Source organism: Notamacropus eugenii, chromosome 4 (genome assembly GCF_028372415.1).
Source record: "Notamacropus eugenii isolate mMacEug1 chromosome 4, mMacEug1.pri_v2, whole genome shotgun sequence".
Classification (NCBI taxonomy): Eukaryota; Metazoa; Chordata; class Mammalia; order Diprotodontia; family Macropodidae; genus Notamacropus; species Notamacropus eugenii.
In genome coordinates this window covers 78147378-78167411 of record NC_092875.1, presented here as the reverse complement: position 1 = coordinate 78167411, position 20034 = coordinate 78147378, and the positions used below count along the sequence as shown (strand labels likewise).

Here is a 20034-nt window from a genome sequence, read left to right as displayed (position 1 = left end):
CTGTTCCAGGTTCGACGCGGTGTCTGTGTTTTTTGTGTGTGACTAAAATTGCATGTGTGTGTGTATGTTTGTGTGTGTGTGTGTGTGTGTATGTGTGTGTGTGTGTGTGTGTGTACGCACGCAAGAGCAGTAACCTACGGTGTTTTGTGATTTTCTGTGTCGCGTGTGGGTAGGAACTGGAATGGAGAGATAACTGCGGGTCCAGCTTCGGCAGCCCCTTCCTCTCCTTGGGTGACCTGATCCCAAAAGGAAGGAGGGGAGCAAGAGAGGACTGAGCTGTTTCCAGGGCTTCTGCAGCAGCTGGGACACAAGTCGGGGTCTGCCCAGGAATTGCCTCCTGCACTGTCCCTTAGAACTTATTTGCAAACAAGGCGCCAAGGATGGACTGAGGGGAGGGCGGAGGTGGGGGGCGGGGACTAGGAGGCATTTCCAAAAGTAAAGAGTACTAGTGAAGTCACAACCAGGAGGGGCAAACTGAAAGGGTTAAGGAGGGTCAGAGCCCTGGGACTGCAGGGTTAGGGGGAGAGGAGGGGGGAGAGGGAGGGAGAAAGGGAGGAAGGTAGTGTCCTTAGTGGGTGGATGAGTGTGTGAGTGTGTGTGTGTGCGCGCGCGTGTGCCCTTCCCCTCCCTCAGTAGTGAAGGGGCGGGGAAGGGCGGGGTCGGTGGTACAGGGAGGAGGCCCCCTCACACTTCCCAGCCCCCAGTCTGGGGCACAGCCCCTATCATTCCTGCTGCGCTCCTGTCTTCTTGCCCAGGTCTCTGCTGCTCTTGTTTCTAATACTGGTGAGCTCGGATGCAGACACGGGGGCTTCAGAACAGGAGGGAAAGGGGACGCTGGGAGCTGGGGGTCCCTGAATGCTTCACTTGAGGATAGGATCCTATAGGTTAGGTTTCAGTCTAGTCAATGACGGATTAGAGCTTTGGATATTAACTAGCTATCTCTTCTACCTCCCCTAAGACTGGGGTAAAAGGCGTCAGTGAGGTCAGAGCGACCTGGGATCATTGAGAACTGAAGAACTTTTGAAGTAATCTAATCCAGTCCGCTTGCTTTAAAAAAGAGTAAACTGAGTCGCACAGAGGATAAATGGCTTGCTCAATGTCACCCAGGTGAAAAAAGGTGGCAAAACCAGAATTAGAACTCGAGCCCTCTGACGCCAAATTCTGGATTCTCCGCGGCATCGCGCTTGCTCCATAGACGAGTTTGAGGCAAGTTGGTTCTGAAACCTAGTTATCTTGCCTTGGACTTTCTACTGGCTGCACTGCCTTTCAGCGACTCCTGACAATCGGTGAATTACTGAGAAGGTGGGGTCGCCGAACGGGAACCTAGGTGTCCTGAAAACAGGAACCCAGAAGGAGAGACAGGACTCGGGAACCGAAGGGGCGGGATACTAGGGAGAGAACGAGGACGAGGCAGAAAAACCTAGACAGCGGGAAGACTAGGGAGAGAAAACAGGTCTCGGGGTTCTAGGAGGTTTTTGCCAGAGCCTGGGTATATAGTAAGTCCAAGTTCTGGGGATGGGACCCTTGTCAGTAAATGAACAAGCGCTTGTTATTAAACCAGGCTTTGATTTAAGCGCTGGGATACAAAGAAAAGTAAAACTCGCGTTCTCAAATAGCTTACAATCAAATGGGAGGAGATAATATGTAAGCAACTATGTGCAAATAAGGTATATAAAAGATAAACTGCAGAAACTCAACCGAAGAAAGGCTCTAAATTGGGGGAGGGGGTGGCCTTGCAGAAGAAGGATTTTAGCTGAGACCTGAAGGAAAACAGGGAAATTAGGAGGAGGAGGAGAGGAGAAGGGAGTGGGTTCCAAGCATAGGAGACAGCAGAAAATGCCTCCAATCGAGAGATGGAATGTAGTGTGAGGACCACCAAGGAGGCCAGTTTCACTGTGGGTTGGAAACCAGGGAGCAAGGGATGAGGACAAGATACCGAGATCTTGGCGCCGAGGACCAGCTCTGGGGACACAGAAAAGATCGGGTTCGAGGGATGTGTACCCAAGGGACGGGGAATCGGAACGGCCCTGGCCAGGGCAGCGCGGGCACTGTCTACCTCCTTCTTGGCTCAGGTGGGATTCAGGAGACTACTGCAGACCGACCCATGGGGTGCTAGAGGACCAGGGAAGGCAATCCTGACCGTGGCGGTGAACGCTGGGGACGAGAAATTCAAGGCAGGGAGGAATACAGGGACCTAGTGACCTACTCAGCAGAGTGGCCCTCACCCTCCCCTTCTCTCGGCCCTCAGCTCCAACCCGACCCCCGGCATGACAGTGACATACACAGCCCGCGTAGCAAATGCTCGCTTCGGGGGGTTCTCCAAACTGCTGCTGCTTTGGCGGGGAAGCATTTACAAACTACTCTACCGAGAGGTGCTGGTCTTCCTCGGGGGGTACCTGGCACTGAGCATCATTTACCGGTGAGGCCCAGCCTTGGGGCAAAGGGGTGGGGTAGGCGAAGGAGTAGGATGGGTGAGTGGAGTGGTGGTGGGAACTCTGTGAGAGATGAGGGTCTCAGGTGACAAGAAAGGATCACTTGAGAGAGAAGATGGTCGTAGGGGTTAAATCTGCCTCTAACTTTCCCTGTTCCACTCTACCCAGTTTTATCTTGACTGATGCTCAGAGGCCGTACTTCGAGAAACTAGTCATGTACTGCGACCAGTATGCCAACCTCATCCCTGTTTCTTTTGTGCTAGGTACGAACTTACTACCTCTATTCTTAACCCTAACCTCAGTACCAATCGTCAGCTTTTTTTACACCTCAGCCCAGGCACCCTCTATCCCTGGAATTTAAAGAACCCCTATTCCCAGCCAATCCCTAGACTTCCCCCAACCGCCCCGCCAACTTGTCCCATTAGAGGGTATGTATGGCTCTTCTTGGAACCTTCATGTTCTGTAGTCAAAAGCCCTCAACCTCATCCTGATCATTTATGCTGACCCACCCCCTCCCCAGCCTAGACCTTTCACAACCCTCAGTCATGACTAGAGACACAAGGACCCTTCCTCTAACCCCTAAACTAGCCCCTTTCAGAACTCAGATTCAAGATTCATTCAGTCAACAAGAATTTATCTCTGTGCCAGGCACAGATACCAAAATGAAAACCTCTACCTTGAAGGAACTTACATTCTATTGGAGGAAGAGAGGAACATGTAGACATCAAAATAAAAGTAAGAAAAAAATATGAAGTAGATACAAAAATAATGGGAGGGGAAGAAGAACACTAGCATCTGGAAGGATCAAGAATTCACTTAGTCCGAGCTTTGAAGAAGGCTAGGGATTCTGAGAAGCTGAAAGTGAGAAAGAAGGACATAGCAGGCAAGGCAGACAACCAGTGCAAAGTCTCAGAGATGGAAATGGAGTGTCTTGTCCAAAAATACAACAAATAGGTCAGTTTAACTGGACTGCAAAGTGCTTGAAGGAAAGCGAAGTGAAATATACCTGGAAAAGTAGCCTGGAACCAGATTGTGAAGGGCTTTAAATGCCAGAGGAATTTGTATTTTATTCCAGAGGCAAGAGGGGACCACTGGAATGTATGGACCAGTGATGGTGGTGTGGTGGTGGTGATGATGGTGATGGTGGTGAGGAGCCCATTAGGAATATCCATTTGGCAGGAGGATAAGTTGATACCATTGGTAATTGGGAAGCTATTGCAGTCAGGCAAGCCTTGACGAGGTCTTCTATTATGACAATGAGTATATAAGTAGAAAACTGGAGATGGATGTGAAATATATTGTGTAGGCAGAATCAATAAGCTTTGACAACTGATTGGATATAAGGGATGAGGGATAGTGGAGATTCTAGGATGACTCTAAACTTGGGGACCTACATGCCTGGAAAGATGATGGTATCCTCAACAGAAATAAAAGGAAAGATCTGGGGATTTGAAAATTAGCTTTCTTATGGAATTGTTAAGTTCAAGATGAAACACATGGGACTGGAATTTAATAGAAGGATGGGTAGATTATGTAGATCTGGGAGACATATTCATAGAGATGGTAGTTGATGAGCACAGCAAGATAGTGTAGAGAAAATAAAAGGTCCAGGACAGAGCTCTGGGATAGTGTACACCCAAATATGAGACCATGGATGTTCCTGTAGCAAAGGAGGCTCAGAAGTGTCCAAAAAGGTAAGAAAAGAATCAGGAGAGAGCAGTGTAATGAAAACTCAAGGTGGAAACTCTTAACCTGAAGATAGACTTCAGGAGATACATGAACTTGGATGGGGAAAAAATTACATTTTTATTTTCACTAACTTCTAATTTCCTCAATTAGTTTAAAAAAAAAACCATTAATCTAAGAAGGGGTACAAAACATTAAAAAAAGATCCCTGGTCTGGAAAGTATGGTCGATATTTTCAAATTGTGGAGAGAGGTCAAGAAACATAAGTACAGAAGAAAGGTCATTGAATGTGGCTATTACAATGGTTTAATTGAGAAGTAAGGGGGAACACATCAGAGCACAGATATCTTTTCCTAGGAACTTGGCTGTCAGTCAATAAACTTTAGTTAAAAGCCTACAGGGGGTCAGGCACTATGCTAAGAACTAGAAATACCAAAAGAGGCAAAAAACAGTACTTGCCCTCAAGGAACCCAAAATCTAATGGGGGATAAAACAAGGAGACAAATATGTACAAACAAGTTATGCAGGATAGATAAATAATTGAGTGGTAAGGTCCTAGAATTGGGAGGTTAGGAAAGGCTTCCTGATAAAGGTGAGATTTTAGTTGGGACTTAGAGGAAGCCTGGATGTTAGGGAGAGCATTCCAGGCAGGGGGGGAGAGCAAGGGGAAATGCTTGGAGGCTTGTTTGTACAACTACTAGGTCAGTGTCACTGGATAGAAGAACACTTGGTGGGCAGGAAAGTGTAAAAAGACTGGAAAGGCAGGAGAGGGCTAGTTTCTGAGACTTTGAATGCCAAACTGAGCATTTTGTATATGATCCTGGAGGAGCCACTGGAGTTTATTGAATAGAAGAGTGACAAGGTCAGACCTGAAATTTGGGAAGGTCAATTTGATAGCTGAGTGGGAAGAGACTTGAGGCAGGCAGACCCACCAGCAAGTTTTTGCAATAGTCTTCATGTGAGATGATGAGGGCTTGCATCAGAGTGATGAGAGTATCAGAAGAAAGAAGGAAGTAAGATAGGGTAAGTTAGAAATCAAGGATGACACCTAGATTTCAATCCTGAGGGACTGAGAGGGTAGTGTTGTTCTCAACAGTAATAGGGAAGGTGGGCCCAGGCAAGAAAGGAAATGAGTTCTATTTTGGACATATTGAGTTTAACATGCTGCTAGATATCTATTTCAAAATGTCTGAAAGACAGTTGAAGATAGGAGATTAAAGGTCAGCAGAGAAATTGGGACAGGAAAGGTAGATTTGAAAATCACCAACACAAAGATGATAATTAAATCCATTCAAGTTGATGAGATCACCAGGTGTAGCATAGAGGGAGCAAGAGGACCCTGTTAGACACTTAGAGTGAGAAGATATGATCTGGTTGAGAATCCAAGCAAAGAAGACTGAGAAAGACTGGTCAGATTGGTAGGAGGAGAATCAGGAGAGAAGGGTGTCCTGAAAACCTAGAGAAAAGGGAGTATCAAAAAGGAGAGAGTGGTCATCAGTGACAAGGGCTGCAGAAGAATGAGGATTGAAAAAAAGTCATTGGACTTGGCAATTAACAAGATCCTTGGTAACTTTGAAGAGAGAAGTAAGGTGGATTGTAAAGAGTTAATAGTGAGAGAAATGGAGGTTGTGAAAGGGAGGAGAGATATAGGACTTTAGCCTGAAAGAATGGTAGGATCAAGTGAAGGTTTTTGGGTTTTGTTTTGTTTTGAAGATAGGAGAGAGCCAAGCATGTTTCTAGGCAGCAGAGCAAGCAATGGATAAAGAGACCGAAAATTAGGGAGAGGAGCTGATTGAAGAGACAAACTCCCTCCAATAGATGGGAGTGGACAGGATTAAGGATACAAGGAGAGGCTTTGTCCTTTGTAAGGAAAAGGTCCACCTCCTCCTTTGAGACTGGAACAAAGGAGGAGAAAACCCGTAAGAGTGTCTGGATGATTTAAAGTGTAAAGCTTGGGAGAAGAGAACTCTGGATAGATAAGTAGCTTTTTCAGTGAGGTGTGAGGCAGGGAGAGCCAACAGAGGGAGCGGTGGTGGGGCAGATGATTTGAGGAGAGATTTGTAAAAGAACAATTGAGTGCATCAGATTAGAGTGAAAGGACCCATCTAAGATTACAGAACTCTGGTAGACTTGCTTTGGTCAGATGGTGGGAGTAATCTTGAGTGAGGGTTTGGAAGGCAACACGTGACCATACAGCAAGAGGGCAAAGGATCACAGTTTTGAAGAGAGGCCAAAGCAAGGGGACAGCAGGAAAGCAGGGTGGGACAGCATGAGTTACTGGAATTTCTTTTGAGAATGTTTCTGGATACTTTAAGAGTCCAATCTCAACTCTGTATAGACCTTGAATCTTTTAAACACCTGACTCCCTGCCCCCACCCACCTACCCAATATCATATTTATCTCCTTTCTCTGGTAGCCTTGACTTTATACCCTTATAATTCACTCCCAACCCTGACCCGGTTGACCTTTAACTTCATTCTTCCCACCTACACAGGGTTTTATGTCACACTGGTAGTGAATCGATGGTGGAGCCAATACACATCTATGCCTCTGCCCGATGCCCTCATGTGTGCAATATCTGGCTCGGTACATGGCCGGGATGAGAGGGGCCGAATGTACCGGCGCACACTAATGCGGTATGCAGGCCTGTCCGCAGTACTGATCCTTCGATCTGTCAGCACTGCTGTCTTCAAACGGTTCCCCACCATGGACCACGTGGTGGAGGCCGGTGAGCTTTCTAGGGACATTGGGACCTTGGATAGACTGGAGAAGAGGGAGGGCATTGACCCTGGGTGAACCCATTTTGCAGAAGAGGAAGAGGGGGATGGGAAACCTAGCAGCTTGGCTTGGAGGTAACCTTCTGGTCTTCTAGGGTTTATGACCCGTGAGGAGCGGAAAAAATATGAGAGCCTGAATTCATCCTACAACAAATATTGGATACCTTGTGTCTGGTTTGCCAACCTCGCTGCCCAAGCCCGCAAAGAGGGTCGGATCCGAGATAGCAGCACTTTCAAGCTGCTTATGGAGGTAAGAGCTGGGCCACACATCCCCCCCCCCCCCCCCCCCCCCCCCCCCCGCCCGATTCTGGGAAAGATGTTGCCATTCACCCAAAGCACCCTTCCCCCGTCCCCAGCCTCCACCATCCTTAACTCTAGGTTTTGTCTTGTCATGACTCTTTAGGGGATTCCCCTTGCTGCTCCCTGACTCCATGTCCTCTATTCTAAAACAGAGATTGGACCAGTTCCGGGCCAAATGTGGGATGCTGTTTCATTATGACTGGATCAGCGTGCCCCTTGTCTACACTCAGGTACCCACTGTGACTCAGTTTCCCTTCCCACTTATTGGGATGTTGACCAAGCTCTTAGGGACTGGGGATGTAAGAACAGAGTTGGAGGGGAGCAACCAGGGCAATGAGAAGCCTCTTCTGATGGTCCCTGGAGGATGCACCTGCCTCCCACTTCCCTCACTGACCTGAGATCTCCCACTATGGTGGCCCCACCTCTAGGTGGTGACCATTGCAGTATATAGCTTCTTCCTGGCTTGCCTTATTGGGCGTCAGTTCCTGGACCCAACCAAGGGATACAAGAACCATGACATGGACCTGTGCGTTCCAGTCTTCACGCTGCTCCAATTCTTCTTCTATGTTGGCTGGCTCAAGGTAAAACCTACGGGACAGAGAGTCCAGGGAGAGATGTGGGAGGGACCAAGACCCCAGGGAAGTAGATGGGGGTGGGAGTGGAAGGGAAGGTGTCAGGACAAAACACAGAAATGCAGGGGCATTGGACAGCTCCCTCTTCGGAAGAGTCCTCATTTCCAGTGCCCACCCTTCACTGCACAGGTGGCTGAGCAACTCATAAACCCATTTGGGGAGGACGACGATGACTTTGAGACCAACTTTTTGATTGATAGGAATTTCCAGGTGGGACCCCAATCCCTCTACAAAATTGATTTCCCAAGGACAACTCATCCCTTCTATCTGAAAGCCCCTTCAGTAGGGTACTTCTTAACTCCCTCTTCTCCCAGGATAGCTTTGACCATCCCTCCAAGAAAATCCTTTTCCTCTACAGAATGCCCTCCCTGATACTGTAGCCATATTGTATCATCCCCACTCCAGGTGTCAATGCTGGCAGTGGATGAGATGTATGATGACCTGCCGCTGTTAGAGAAGGATTTGTACTGGGATGCTGCAGATGCCCGGGCCCCCTATACAGCAGCCACTGCTTTCATGATGCACCAGCCCTCCTTCCAGGGCTCCACCTTTGACATCACGTGAGCTGGGCTGGGGGGTGGGCTTGTATACTAGGAATCAGGCCATACAAATTCTAGTTCTGGCTGTCCCTATTGCCTGCGAGATCTTGAACAATTCCCTACCCCTCTCTAGGTCTTAGTTGCCCACAAATAAGATGAGAGAATTGGGCTAGGTGACTTCTAAGCTCCTTCTAGTCTGAGGTTCTTCATGTGGAAATGTGTGGGGGAGGATGGTTAAGGAAAAGATGGAAGGGTTTGGGTGATGGAGGATCTGGATGGGGAGAAAGCAGCCAGAGATGATTTGGGTTATTCTGAGACATCTGTTGGTCACCATTTACCCCATATCCTGGTCCTCCTAGGCTGGCTAAAGAGGACATGCAGTTTCAGCGACTGGAGGGCATGGAGGGGCAACTAGGGGATGGTCCCTCAGTACCAGGAGACTTCTTGCACCGACTACTGGCAGGTGGCTCCGGCCCAGGCCTTGGCCCTGGTCCTTCCACAATCTTGGGCCGACGACTCTCCTTGCTTCGGAGGAAAAATAGCTGTGTGTCTGAGGCTTCGACCACAGCTGGTTGTCCTTGTCCAGACTGTGGCCATGATGACTCAGCCACAGGCCCCCTCCTGGACCCACCCTCTGACACAGAGCCTGCCCCACCCACTGCTCCTGCTTCTTCCTTGGTGGAGCTTTCTCCCTCTGTGGTAGTGGCACCCACAGCCCGAGGCCCAACCCCTAATCCTGCACCCTTGCCTCCCTGGCTGCCCAGTCCGATTGGAGAAGAGGAGGAGAGCTTGACCTGAGCCTTGGTGCTCACTGACTGACCAGCATGCTAAGCACTGGCCCGCTGGATGATCAGACACTGGGGAGAGGGGCCTATTGGACCAAGACACTTTCACAGTCACCCCTACACCCCAACACATACATGACTGAAGTGCAGCTTCTACAGCTCAGGAGTTATCATCCTGCATTCCAGAGCAGGATGAAAAGAAAATGCCATTAATGGCCATCCCTGTAAGAGCTACTCCTCACATCCCCTACCCCAGGTCCTCTCAGGACCCAGAGGAAGCACCTGGGCCCTGAAACCTAGTCATACTACTCAATACCTTTGTGACCTAAGTCAAGTCACTTCAGCCTCAGAGTGTTTCTTTATCACAGAAGTTCACGACCCCTCTTAGTCCTAGGATCCTAAGGACATGGGACTCTAATCTATACCCTAACTCCAACCCTGAAGAGTCTCTCCCCCTATGCCCCCGACAACTCCTCTCCACACCCTCTCCTGAGCTGCTTTTACCCCAGGGGAAATGAGCTCATGGTAACCTGCCTGGTGAGCCCAGGAATGCCTCCCTTTGCTATAAGTTGATTGACAATGAAGAATCCAGTCTGGTGGATTTAGGATTGAATGCTTTATTTAATTCCTTTATTTATTCACTTAGAAGATTTACACCCCCTCCCAAATCACATTTTTAAAAAGAGAAGGTGGGGCCCAGCTGGCAGTACTGGGAACACAAATCCAGCTCCTCTTTGCCCTGAGAACCAGAGGTTAAAAATGGGGAGGGAGCCTTAGGAAAACATCTTAAAAAACAAAACCTGGTTTAAGGAAAAGGGTTGAGGTCAGAGGTCAGAGCTAGAGTCCCCTTGCCCTGGAGTTGGGCATGTGCAATAAGTGCAACCCCCTTGTAGTGTGTGAGGAGAAGGGAACGATTCAGGTTTAACCCTACACTGCCCAGAAGGTCAGGGGAGTAAGGGTCCAAAGGTCAGTGCTTGTCTCCAGAGCGAGCAGGGCCAGCCTGGGCACGTGCCAAGGGTCCCCTTCGAGTGTTGGTGGCCAGGCGCTGCTGGGCCAGGAAGGACTGGGCATAGGCTGGGCCTGGCTGTCGATCCTCCCCTGTAGCCCGCTGCTGCAAGGCCATACCCTGGAAGAAAGGGGAGCCCAGATAGAAGGGAAGAAATTAGGAGTCATATCCAGAGATGGGAGTTCTGGGGAGGAGAAGAAATAGCAGGGTATAGATGGAGTGGGTACCCACTCACCATGTTGTACCAGGCACTGATTATCAGCTTTTCCTCCTGCTCCCGCTGACTTCGGCTCTTCTCAAAGTCAGTCTGAGGGAGAGGATTGGTTGGGAGATGTCAAGGCCTTGCACCCTGCCCATTCCAAGACTAAGCAATCAAGCACCGCTCCCCAACCCCCCCACTCCCCACCCCTGCACTCCAGGAGAGGAGGGTAATGTCAGCCAGGTCCAGGAAGAAAACCACCTCAAGGTGTCGGATCCTTAGGTCCTTCTCGTGGAGTTGGGTTCTCAGGGCTTGGATCTCCAGGGGAGGAGGCCCTGGTGGCCGCTGCTTGGGTTCCAATGTCTGGATGACCTTGGGAGGGGGGATGAGAAAAGACACTGTGGGCAGTCCCGGGGAGCTCAGCCTAGGTGGGACAGACTTGGGGGAGAGGCAGGGCAGTGCTGGGAGAGCTCAGATCTCTGCATTTCACCAGGGCTTGAATTCTAGCTCTGCCAGAGCACATCACTTCCCCCATTGGCCCTTGGTTTCTTCTTTAATAAAATAAGGGTGATAGGCCAACAGCACTTCCAGCTCTGGGCCTGGGATTGTAAGTGGGGTTAGGGTGAGGCCTGGCCAGGCTGGGGGTCCTCACCGTTCGAGCCTTCTCCATGTAGTGTCGGTAACGCTCCTCCATGGCCCGCATGTCGGCCTCCTTCTTCTGCAGGCTCCTTTGTAGCTCCTCAATTCGCCTTGCTGCTGCAGGAACCCAGGAGCTCAGGGCTCTGCTGTGCCATCCACCCACGACCCTCTCCCCACCCCATCAGAGGGCATCTTACCGCTGCTGTCCGCTGGTGGCTGTAACTCATCAATGTACTCCCGTTTCCTCTGCAGTTCCGAGTGTGCCTCGTGCAGCTTCTCCCTAGCCACAGGCCTGAGGAATCACATCTGGCCCCACTAGGACACTGGCCCTTGCCCTACCAGGCCTTTCTGGCCTCCCACTCTCTCCATTCCAGCCTAGCCTGCTATGCTTCTCTCTGAAGACAGCCACTGATGGCTATGTGTCAGGCATTATGCTAAGAACTTTACAAATGAGTACAACTACATTGTAGTACAGCTACAAACTTTACAAATTTGGGCCTTATAACAACCTGAAGAGAGGTGCTATTATGATCCCCACTTCACAATCCAAGAAACTGAAGCAAAGATAAATCAAATGACTTGCCCAAAGTCATACAACTACTAAGTATCTGAGACCAGATTTGAACTCAATTTTCCTAACTCTAGATCCAGTGCTCAATCTGCACCTCACTACCTATCGACTTACTAGACTCAGCTCTCCAACTCTAACCTCTTTCCTGAGCTCCCAACCCAGATCTCTTTGGCTTGGCATTTAAGGTTCCTCAATAGGTTCCCTCCAGTCTTCTCCCCAGCATCATCTCCCCTCTCCTACCTCCCTCCTCTACTTCCAACCCATGGTAAGGGCCACCGAGGACCTCTTCCCTCAGTTGGTCCCTCCAAGTCCACCAAACCCCAGCCTTGGGACTTACAGGTGCTCCTCCAGCTTCCTCTTCAGGAGCGAGGACTGAGGACAGAGACAAGGAGCAGGGGTGAGGCTGAGCTACTTGTTTTGTCTTCTCTGCTCAGGCCTACCACCCTCTCTACCCCCCACTCCCTACTTACAATAGCCTAGAGATCGACAGGCAGCAGGGAGAGAGAAAGGAAGATTAGAAGAGAGGTGAAGGGGTCAGATGAGGGTGGGCTGGGTTGTGGCAGCACCAGCCTGGGGATACTCTCCTCATCCCACCTCACCACCCCAGTGAATGGGGGCTGACAGGTCTCAGGTCTGGCTATGCAGAAGTGGGGCTGGGGCCCAGACCACTCACATCCTCAGCTTTGCCTCCCTGTTCCTGTAACGCCTTCTGTAATTCTTCTACTTGTGCCCGAAGCTCTGCCAACTGTTGCTGATTCAGCCTGGGGGTGAGAAGACACAGGACTCAGGGTGTCCCAGCCCTGGCTAGGCCTCACCTCACTCGGTCTTCAGTCTCAGCGCCCCCACCTGTGCTGGGTCTCCAGTCTGTGCCTGGCACGGTTGGCCTCCTCCAGCTGCCCTTGCAGCTCCTCAGTTCGGCCACGATCAGCTGCCTCCTGCTGGCACAGACGTCTGTTTTCCCGCTGCAGGCGAAGGATTGTCTCTCTGCAGGGCCAGGCCCCAAAGGGTAGTTAGATAGGGTCCTATCTTTCAGCCTACCCCCATTGAAGGGAGGGAAAGATCTCTGGGGCTTGGGACAGTGAGAGAAGGTCAGGAGTTTGAGAGTGGGGGAAGACTTGGATGAGTGGGAAGGAGTCTGATGGTATTGGGCTTAAACAGAAGGGAATGTAAAAGAGACACCAGGCTATGAATGGCCTAAGGACCAAGGGCCCAGCCAGTCAGAGGCCAAAGGGGGAGCACAAAGAATGATACAGGGAAAGGAACCTGAGCTCAGCTGGAAGGATCTCTGCTGCCAGATTCTCCACAGGTGATGACATCTGCTGCAGCTGGACACCTGAGGAAATAGAGACAAAGTCAAGCAGGCACTCTATCGGCCCCAGTCCCCCTGGCCCAACAAGGCTATGGGGATTACTCACCTGCCTGGCTGAGGCCCCGCTGCTGCACCTGGACACAGCACAGCTCCTCATGGGCCTCTCGAAGAGAGTCTCGCTCCTCAATGAGCCGCTGGAAGTGGGGGCATGGGGAGGGAGAGAGATAAGGAGCCAGGGTCAGCTCTAGAGTCTGGCCCCACCTACAGAAATGTGTTATAAAGTTGAAATAGATCTCCCATGAGCAAAATGAGTCTCAGAAAAGGGACAACAAGGCACCCAAGGCCAACAGAGGCAGTGAGTGGCAGAGCTAGCATTCAACAAAAGGTTTCTGGACTCCAAACCAAGGGCATCCTCTCTTTCCCAGCTTGTGAAATGGTCCTGGGCTCAGGCCCACTGGAGAGTTACCCACCTCTTTCTCTTTGACCACAGCCTCGTATTTCTCTTCCAGTGTCCGACACTCAAATAGCCATTTCTCAGCCTTCAGGGCCTCCTCCTGTCGCTGACTCTGCAATTCTTGCACCTGGAAGGGATGTGGGATGGCAGGACTAGGCTACACCTAGGCCCCAGACATCACCAATCCCTCTGGAGCTAGCTTCAATTCCAGTCTGCCCAGCCTCTACCTGTCTCCGATGGCCCTCCAGCTGGGCTCGGAGGGTCCCTGCCCGCCGCAGCTCATCCTCTAGCTGCCTCGTCCGTTCTGCGTGGCCTGCGTTCCGTTCCTCCAGCAGCCGCACCTGCCGCCGAAGCTCCCCCAGCTCCCCAAGACGACGTTGGCACCCGCTCAGTGTAGCCTCCAGTCGGCTTGCTCGTTCTGATGACTGCCTACGGGGCCATAGTTCAGTTGAAGCCCCAGGGGACTCTTGAAGGTCAGGGGCCAGCCCTGGTTGTTAGTTTTCAGGGGCTACTCCCAATCAAGACAAGTCAGATATGGGGGAAATAGGGATCCACCTAGTTTAGGACTGGGCCCCTGGGTTGGCACTACTCACCTGAGCTCATCCATCTCATCCTTTAGGGTCTGGGCCTCCTGGGCCAGGCTGGTTAGTGCCTGGTTCCGCTGTTGGAGCTCAGCCACCTCTCTCTCCAGCTCCACACAGCGCAGACGCTCATCCTCCTTCAAGCTCTCAAGCCTGTGGGCGGAGGAGTGGTAGACACATGGTAGCAGGGGGAGAGGAGGGCAAAGTTCAGAGCCCAAACCCTATACTCCTTCAAAGCTGGTGATTTGCTCTGTGGCTGATTTGCTTGTTTTCTCCCCATGAGACTGAGCTCCTCAGTGGCAGGGGCAGCCTTTGGCCTTTCTTTGTATCCCCAGCACTTACTACAGCCCCTGGCACATAAGAAGCCCTGACACAGCCCCTTCCTAGGCTTCTTACCAGGACATAGACATCTGTTTTCCCTGTTTGCCCCTTAGACTATCAGGCTGGTGACCCCTCCCCTGGGGGATGCCCCACTTCTGCAATCCTGGTGCTCAGGCCTACATACCTGAAGTTTTCCTCCTGTAGTTGTTCTAGCTGTGACTGAAGAAGCAAAAGTCTCTTGGAGGTGAGTCCAGCAGCCTCTGGTCCCTCCAGCTGTGCCCCCCTGTCCCTCAGGGCTCGATTCTCCTGCACCAGGCTCTGTTTCTCTTCCACTAGAAGGGTCAGCTGAGATTGAAGAAAGGTACAGAACAGACAAGAGATGGATGTGAGGAGCATGAGTCTATCCATGTTGGCAACAGGCCCTTCCTTCCTCCCTCCTCCCATTGCCCGACTGATCTGGGCTGAGTCCAAGAGGAGCTGGCTCCTACCTGTTGCTCTAGGTCATGGCAGCGCTGCCGAAGCTGGTCGGCTTCCTCTGGCTCTTCACTCAAGAAGTAGTACCTTCTGGACTGTGAGCAAGGCGGGGCAGGTTAGGCTAGATGACCCAAGAGCAGGGACTTGTGCTTCTGATCTAAGAAAGGACAGAAGAGTCTCCCTCCCCTATCCCATACCTGGCTATCAAAATTCCCATAAGTCTCTGCCGTCATGGAGTCTGTAGGATCTTTGCTCATAAGCTGGGATAGGGGAACAAAAGGGAAACAGATGAGTCCAGGAAACTATCCCTAAGACCTCTCTGGCAGCAGGCAGGAGGTAGGGTGGAAGGGGTGTTCTTCCCTCTTGGTGAGGTCACATGCCCCCATTCCCTGCCCCATCCAGTCCTCACCTCTTGAATAGCGGTCATGACCACATGCTGCACTGATTCCTCCAAGGTCATGATCCTCTGGATGTGTTCTGTGGATCAGGGATTCCACTGCTGAGACTACCCCTCCATGCCCACCAGCCCCTGGGAGAGGTGATCCAGGTTCCCTCTTTTCAGTACTACCCCCCAAAACCCCAAACACTAGGCTTCTCTTCTAAAGTCTTACACATCGGATTCCCACTCCTGAGGTCTTCCTCCCCCGAAATCCTGGCCATACCTTGTTTCTTCTCACAGCTGATAGCACAGCTCAGCACCAGCTGTAGCAGCTTCCCCAGCTCAGCTGGATCAGAGAATTCCCCGATCAGGTTCACATCTGGCAAGTGTTGGTCGGATACCTGGTGTCCCAGGATCTGGAAGGGAGTGGGGTACATCAGGAGCCTAGGGATTTTCACAAACACCCACCTCCATGATCCCCTCTCAGGAATGTGTCAGCCAGAGACTCCTCCTCCTCCACCATCCACCCATGGTTACTCACATCCTGAGAATACTCCACAAGACCCTGTAACACCTTCTTCAAGTTGCTGACCTGTGTAAGAAAGTGGCACTTGAGAACCCAAACACCCTATTTCCAGCCCAGGCTGCCACACTTATTTTCCTGACCTCCCTAACCTACCCAAGCATTCCTACCTTCCCAGCCCCTAGTAATCTGTCTGGCCCTAGTAAGTAATTCACCAAGTTAATATCTATCCAACCCCCCTGGCCTTCCCTAGACATCACCATCATCCATCCATTCGTCATTTGTCTATCTCTCTTCCCTGATATCCTTTTGACCTTCCCATCAACCGCGTGGGCCTGGGTCATTTGCTCATTCTCTACACACGTCACAAATCCATCCCATCATTTGTCCACATTACACAATCATCTGTCTGTCTTTGCCTGGGTCAGCAGATCACCTGTTTTGTCTCATCATTTTACTACAATATCCCTTTTACTACTACATTCCAAACATTCCTTACTTCCATCCCTATCCATGGTCATCTGTCCATCACACCAATGTTTGGCTCCCTTCCTCATCCAGTCTGCTCCCTAGCTCCAAAGCTGATCGAGGACCTTAATGGATCTGTTCCATCACTCCCCAGCCCCTCTTGAGATGATCTCTACCTTCTAATGGCTCCTTCTTATATAGCGCTTTAAAATGCTCAGCAATGCCCTTCACATTTGACCCTCACAGCAACCCTGGGAGGTAGGTGCCGTTATCAGCCCCCTTTTTACAGAGAAGGAAACCAAGGCTGACAGTTCGAGTGACTGGTAAATATATGAGGAAAGATTCAAGTCTTCCTCACTCCACATCTAATATTCTATCTACTGCATCACCCGGTGGCCAGCTCTGCCATCTTTCTAGGCCCCCTCTTTTCATTTATGGCAGGCCAATGCTTTCTGTTCAGCATGCCCATCATCCATAGGTCCTGGGATCACCTGTACAGACATACCACCACCCTTCTATCTGGGTTCTATTGTGAACCCATCAAGTTCTTGGCATCCATCCTATAGCTTTCCTCTGTCAATCCCCATGCAGTCTGTGTTGAAATGCCCCAGACCATCTGTCTGATTCCTAGTCACCTTTAGCCGCCAGTTATGGTCAGAATCATCTCTGATCCTAAGGAGCCAGGTCTCGTTGAACCAGGAAGGGTCTCTGGGGAGAAATTGGGGGTAACAGGCTGGAGGAGGGGAGGGTGCTAGGGAAGCTGGGTTAGAGAGAATTACAGTGTGGAGAAAGGAGTGGTGTGAATAGTAGACATATGCATGCCACCTAATGAGGCTAGAAGAGCTAAGGGAGTCTTGTTGGGGCTAGGCTCTGATTGGAAGGGGTGCTAAGGAGGCTTGGGAATGCTTTGAGTTCTCTGAGGAAGACTGGAGGATCCTAGAGTCCTCTCAACTCACATCTGATGCAGCACATGGGCCACTGCCAGTCCATTGCTTAGGTCCTGGGGGGAAGAACAGGGCTGGGCCACCCTGAAAGTCTGCAGCTGGGGGAAAGGAAAACACAGTAGATCAGAATTTCAAGATCCCTTCAGCTGCAACCTGTAGGCAGCTGGGAAGGGGACCCGTCTTGAGCTCCCAACTCCCAGGTGTGGAATGTGCTGCTTTACTCTTTCTCTCTCTCCTCCCACTGAGAGGCGGGCCCTCTCACCTGTGGGACCCCACCTCCTCTGCACATTGTGAAAGGTGGAGTCTCCCAAGTTACTCTCTGCTCATGTGACAGAACAGATCAGCCAGTCTTTCATCATGTGCCCCAGGCCAAGCTAAGCCATCCCCCCATCTTGCCCTGTCTGAACCCCTTATACCATGTGACAGGGCAGTGCCAAGCGGGCCCTTCATTCGAGTGCCACTATCCTTCCTGAAGCTCAGGTAGGGTGGAGCCTGGCCACTCCCAAGGAAAATTCAACAGTGCTCTCCTCTTTAGGCTGGAAGCAAGGGGAAGGGAGGGAGTCACCACCTCTGAATCTTTCCTTATTACAACCTTCTGCCTCAGTCTCCTGAATTTGTGTATGTGGCATATCTCCCCCCCCTCATAGAAACATAACAGCCCTGAAGACTTAAAACTTGATCTGTTTTTACTGTGGCATCATCCCCACCTAGAAACACAGGGATCATGGGTATTCAGTTAGCTCGTGGAATGGGTCTTGGTATGGGGAATTTGGGTGGTCTCAGTCATAGGGTTGGGTTTCAGGGATGTAAGAAGGGGGTTGGATATGAGTAGGGTCTCTGTAGCTCTATGGGTATTTTGGGAGGGAAAGTGGAAGAATCTTGGTCAGGAGTGCCCAGGGGGAAAGGGAATGTCTCTGAGACACTAGCACTGGAGAGGGAGGGTCTTTGTGGAGGTAAGGTGGTTTCTGGGGGAGGAGTTCTGTGGGAAATAATAAGAGGGGAAGGTCTCTGGAGGTATTTGTGAAGCTCTGCTTTTCTGATCCCTGGAGGATCCTTGGGTGAAGTATGTGGGGGAAGGACCTCTAGGAAGGGGGTACGTGGGGGGAGGGTCTCTGAAGGGAGATTCTCTAGGGGACGTGTGGGGGGAAGAGTCTAGGGATTATGTGGGAGGGGGTCTCTGTGGGGGGTAGGGAGGATCTCTGGGGGAGGGTCTCTCTAAGGAAGGTGGGGGGTATGTGAGGGGAGGATATCTTCGGGGGAAGGGTCTCTGAGGGGAGGTTAAGGTATATGGAGGTCTCTGGGGGTTACACGGGGGAAGGTCTGGACAAATGACCTGGGGGTACGTGGGGGGCGGTTGTGGGGGATTATGGGGGGAGGGTCTCTTGGGGGCTAGGAGGAGGAGGGTCCTACACCTGTTCCTCACCGCCCCGCCCCGCCCCTTACCCAGGTGAGGAGAGACCCGCACAGCTCAGCCTTGTCCACGCTCATGGTTCCGGTTCCGGTTCCGGCTCCGGCTCCGGTCGAGCAGGTCAGGCCGCCGCCGCCGCCGCCGCCGCCACCACCACAGCCGTCGGGTCCGCCACCAGCGAGAGGCGCAGCCGCTCGGCGGGCCTAGAGCGCCGCTGCCCCGCCCCCCAGCCCGGGCTGGCCCCGCCCCCGAGAGCTCGGCCTGGCTCCGCCCCACGCGCTGCCCGCCGCCAGACCCGGGCACGAGGCCCCACTAAGCCCCGCCCCCCTCTGCCTCCCGTCGCCGCCATCTTGGAGCCGGGCAGCCTGATTTAAGATGGGCCACCCGTCCTTTCTTGCATCTCCGAGGTCATTTCTCTTGGCCATTCTCCTGCCTCACGACCTAGGGACTGAGGGTTTATGGAGGTCCAAAAGGCGTGCTCCCACTCGGACTTTTCCCACGAGGCCGCAAAAGCCTTGTGGGAGGGAACGTCTACCTAGGACCACGGGCGGGTCCACCGGGCCGCAGGGCGTTTAAAAACGCGCGGCCCATAAGGAGGCACTTACCTCCCCAGGCTTGCGAGTCTACAGTAGCCCACAAGGAGGCGCTCATATCCCCGGGGGCTGCGTGTCTACAGTAGCCCACAAGAGGGCGCTCACACCCCGGTGACCGGACAGACGGCCATTTCCCCCTCCCCCCCTCAGGGCTAGGTTGCATTTGGAGCTGGGGCCCGAGGCGCTTCCTGTGTTGGGTACTACCCGGGCACGGCGGAGGGGGGTGGGGAGTGGGGGTGGATGGGATGACAAAAGGCCTGAGATACGGGGATCGGAAGGAATCCCCATCTGAATCCTGAACTGACTCGAAATTCTCTTAGCGGGACCTAGGGGCGGTCACCCTGACAGGCAGGTTGGACAGTAAGAACCCCGAGGTCCCCACCAGGTATGAGAGAAGGGAGGGGGAGAGAGGGCACAGAGACACAAGGATAGTGGCAAAGATAAAAACCCCAGAAGAGATGGATGGTAAGAGCCAGGCGTCTGTGAACTCCCTGTATCCTCTCCCTACACCGACAGGCACACTCATCCTCTCCTGCCCTCGGACCTGAGAACCCTGTCCAGCCAAGCCCCGCCTGCTCCTTACACCCCCACTGTCTACAACGCTTTGGGGTCTCGGGCCCCACGGCCGCGGGACTGGCCAGAAACTCCTCTGTTTCCCAGCTTGTCACTGCCTGGGTAAAGGGAATGAGGATGGGAAGGGAAGTCCCAGATCCCACATTTGGGGGAAGGGAGGGTCCTGGGCTCCAGATGTAGGGTGGGGGGTAACCAGGACTGGGCCTAGCTCCATCCAAATCTCCCTGGGGCCTGAGGAGTTTCCCGGAAAGTGCAGGGGCCAAGGGAGGGAACTGGAGCTGCTGGGAAACCGGCTTGACTCACTACTCTTCCCCACCCCCCTTCCAATCTCAGCCCACAGCCCTGCCTGCCACAGCTGGATCCAGACCTTCTCCCCTCCTCCACATCCTTCAGTATCCAGACTCTCCCTGCCCCCCATGGCCACCCCCCAGACATCTATAT

General features: G+C 52.1%; 2 protein-coding genes across 8 annotated transcripts; one reads left to right on the top strand and one right to left on the bottom strand.

Annotated features, from left to right (window-relative positions):
- Positions 1-2183: 2183 nt before the first annotated feature.
- BEST2 (bestrophin 2) lies at positions 2184-9762 on the top strand. Of its 2 annotated transcripts, XM_072602231.1 has the most exons (9): positions 2184-2419; positions 2601-2695; positions 6613-6846; positions 6991-7145; positions 7348-7425; positions 7624-7776; positions 7957-8037; positions 8233-8387; positions 8726-9762. In XM_072602231.1, the coding sequence occupies exons 1-9, from the start codon at positions 2268-2270 to the stop codon at positions 9162-9164; spliced, it is 1542 nt and encodes a 513-aa protein (XP_072458332.1). In that variant the 5' UTR covers positions 2184-2267; the 3' UTR covers positions 9165-9762. The 2 variants fall into 2 exon arrangements, with proteins under 2 accessions (XP_072458332.1, XP_072458334.1); XM_072602233.1 differs by lacking the exon at positions 7957-8037.
- HOOK2 (hook microtubule tethering protein 2) lies at positions 9753-18632 on the bottom strand. 6 transcript variants are annotated; one of them, XM_072602226.1, is made up of 23 exons: positions 18463-18632; positions 17436-17555; positions 17032-17117; positions 16711-16783; positions 15626-15676; positions 15368-15500; positions 15115-15182; positions 14903-14965; positions 14720-14800; positions 14416-14576; positions 13923-14063; positions 13557-13758; positions 13346-13456; positions 12982-13069; positions 12830-12899; positions 12413-12550; positions 12240-12327; positions 11904-11938; positions 11193-11275; positions 11009-11112; positions 10618-10728; positions 10393-10464; positions 9753-10277 (listed from the first exon to the last, which is right to left on the bottom strand). In XM_072602226.1, exons 2-23 carry the CDS (start codon positions 17436-17438, stop codon positions 10119-10121), a joined length of 2121 nt encoding a protein of 706 aa, XP_072458327.1. In that variant the 5' UTR covers positions 17439-17555; positions 18463-18632; the 3' UTR covers positions 9753-10118. The 6 variants fall into 6 exon arrangements, with proteins under 6 accessions (XP_072458327.1, XP_072458328.1, XP_072458331.1 ...); XM_072602227.1 differs by having other exon boundaries at positions 11009-11109; XM_072602230.1 differs by lacking the exon at positions 17436-17555 and having other exon boundaries at positions 18463-18610.
- Positions 18633-20034: the final 1402 nt, after the last annotated feature.

Excerpts from the sequence above, each read along its gene's own strand:
- BEST2 (XM_072602231.1), top strand. The coding sequence starts at position 2,268 with ATGACAGTGACATACACAGCCCGCGTAGCAAATGCTCGCTTCGGGGGG. Across the intron at positions 7,146-7,347 it reads CTTTCAAGCTGCTTATGGAG|AGATTGGACCAGTTCCGGGC; the intron begins GTAAGAGCTGGG and ends ATTCTAAAACAG. Across the intron at positions 8,388-8,725 it reads GGCTCCACCTTTGACATCAC|GCTGGCTAAAGAGGACATGC; the intron begins GTGAGCTGGGCT and ends TGGTCCTCCTAG.
- HOOK2 (XM_072602230.1), bottom strand. The coding sequence starts at position 18,507 with ATGAGCGTGGACAAGGCTGAGCTGTGCGGGTCTCTCCTCACCTGG. Across the intron at positions 13,759-13,922 it reads GATGAGATGGATGAGCTCAG|GCAGTCATCAGAACGAGCAA; the intron begins GTGAGTAGTGCC and ends ATGGCCCCGTAG. Across the intron at positions 11,113-11,192 it reads GCCACCAGCGGACAGCAGCG|CAGCAAGGCGAATTGAGGAG; the intron begins GTAAGATGCCCT and ends GGGTTCCTGCAG.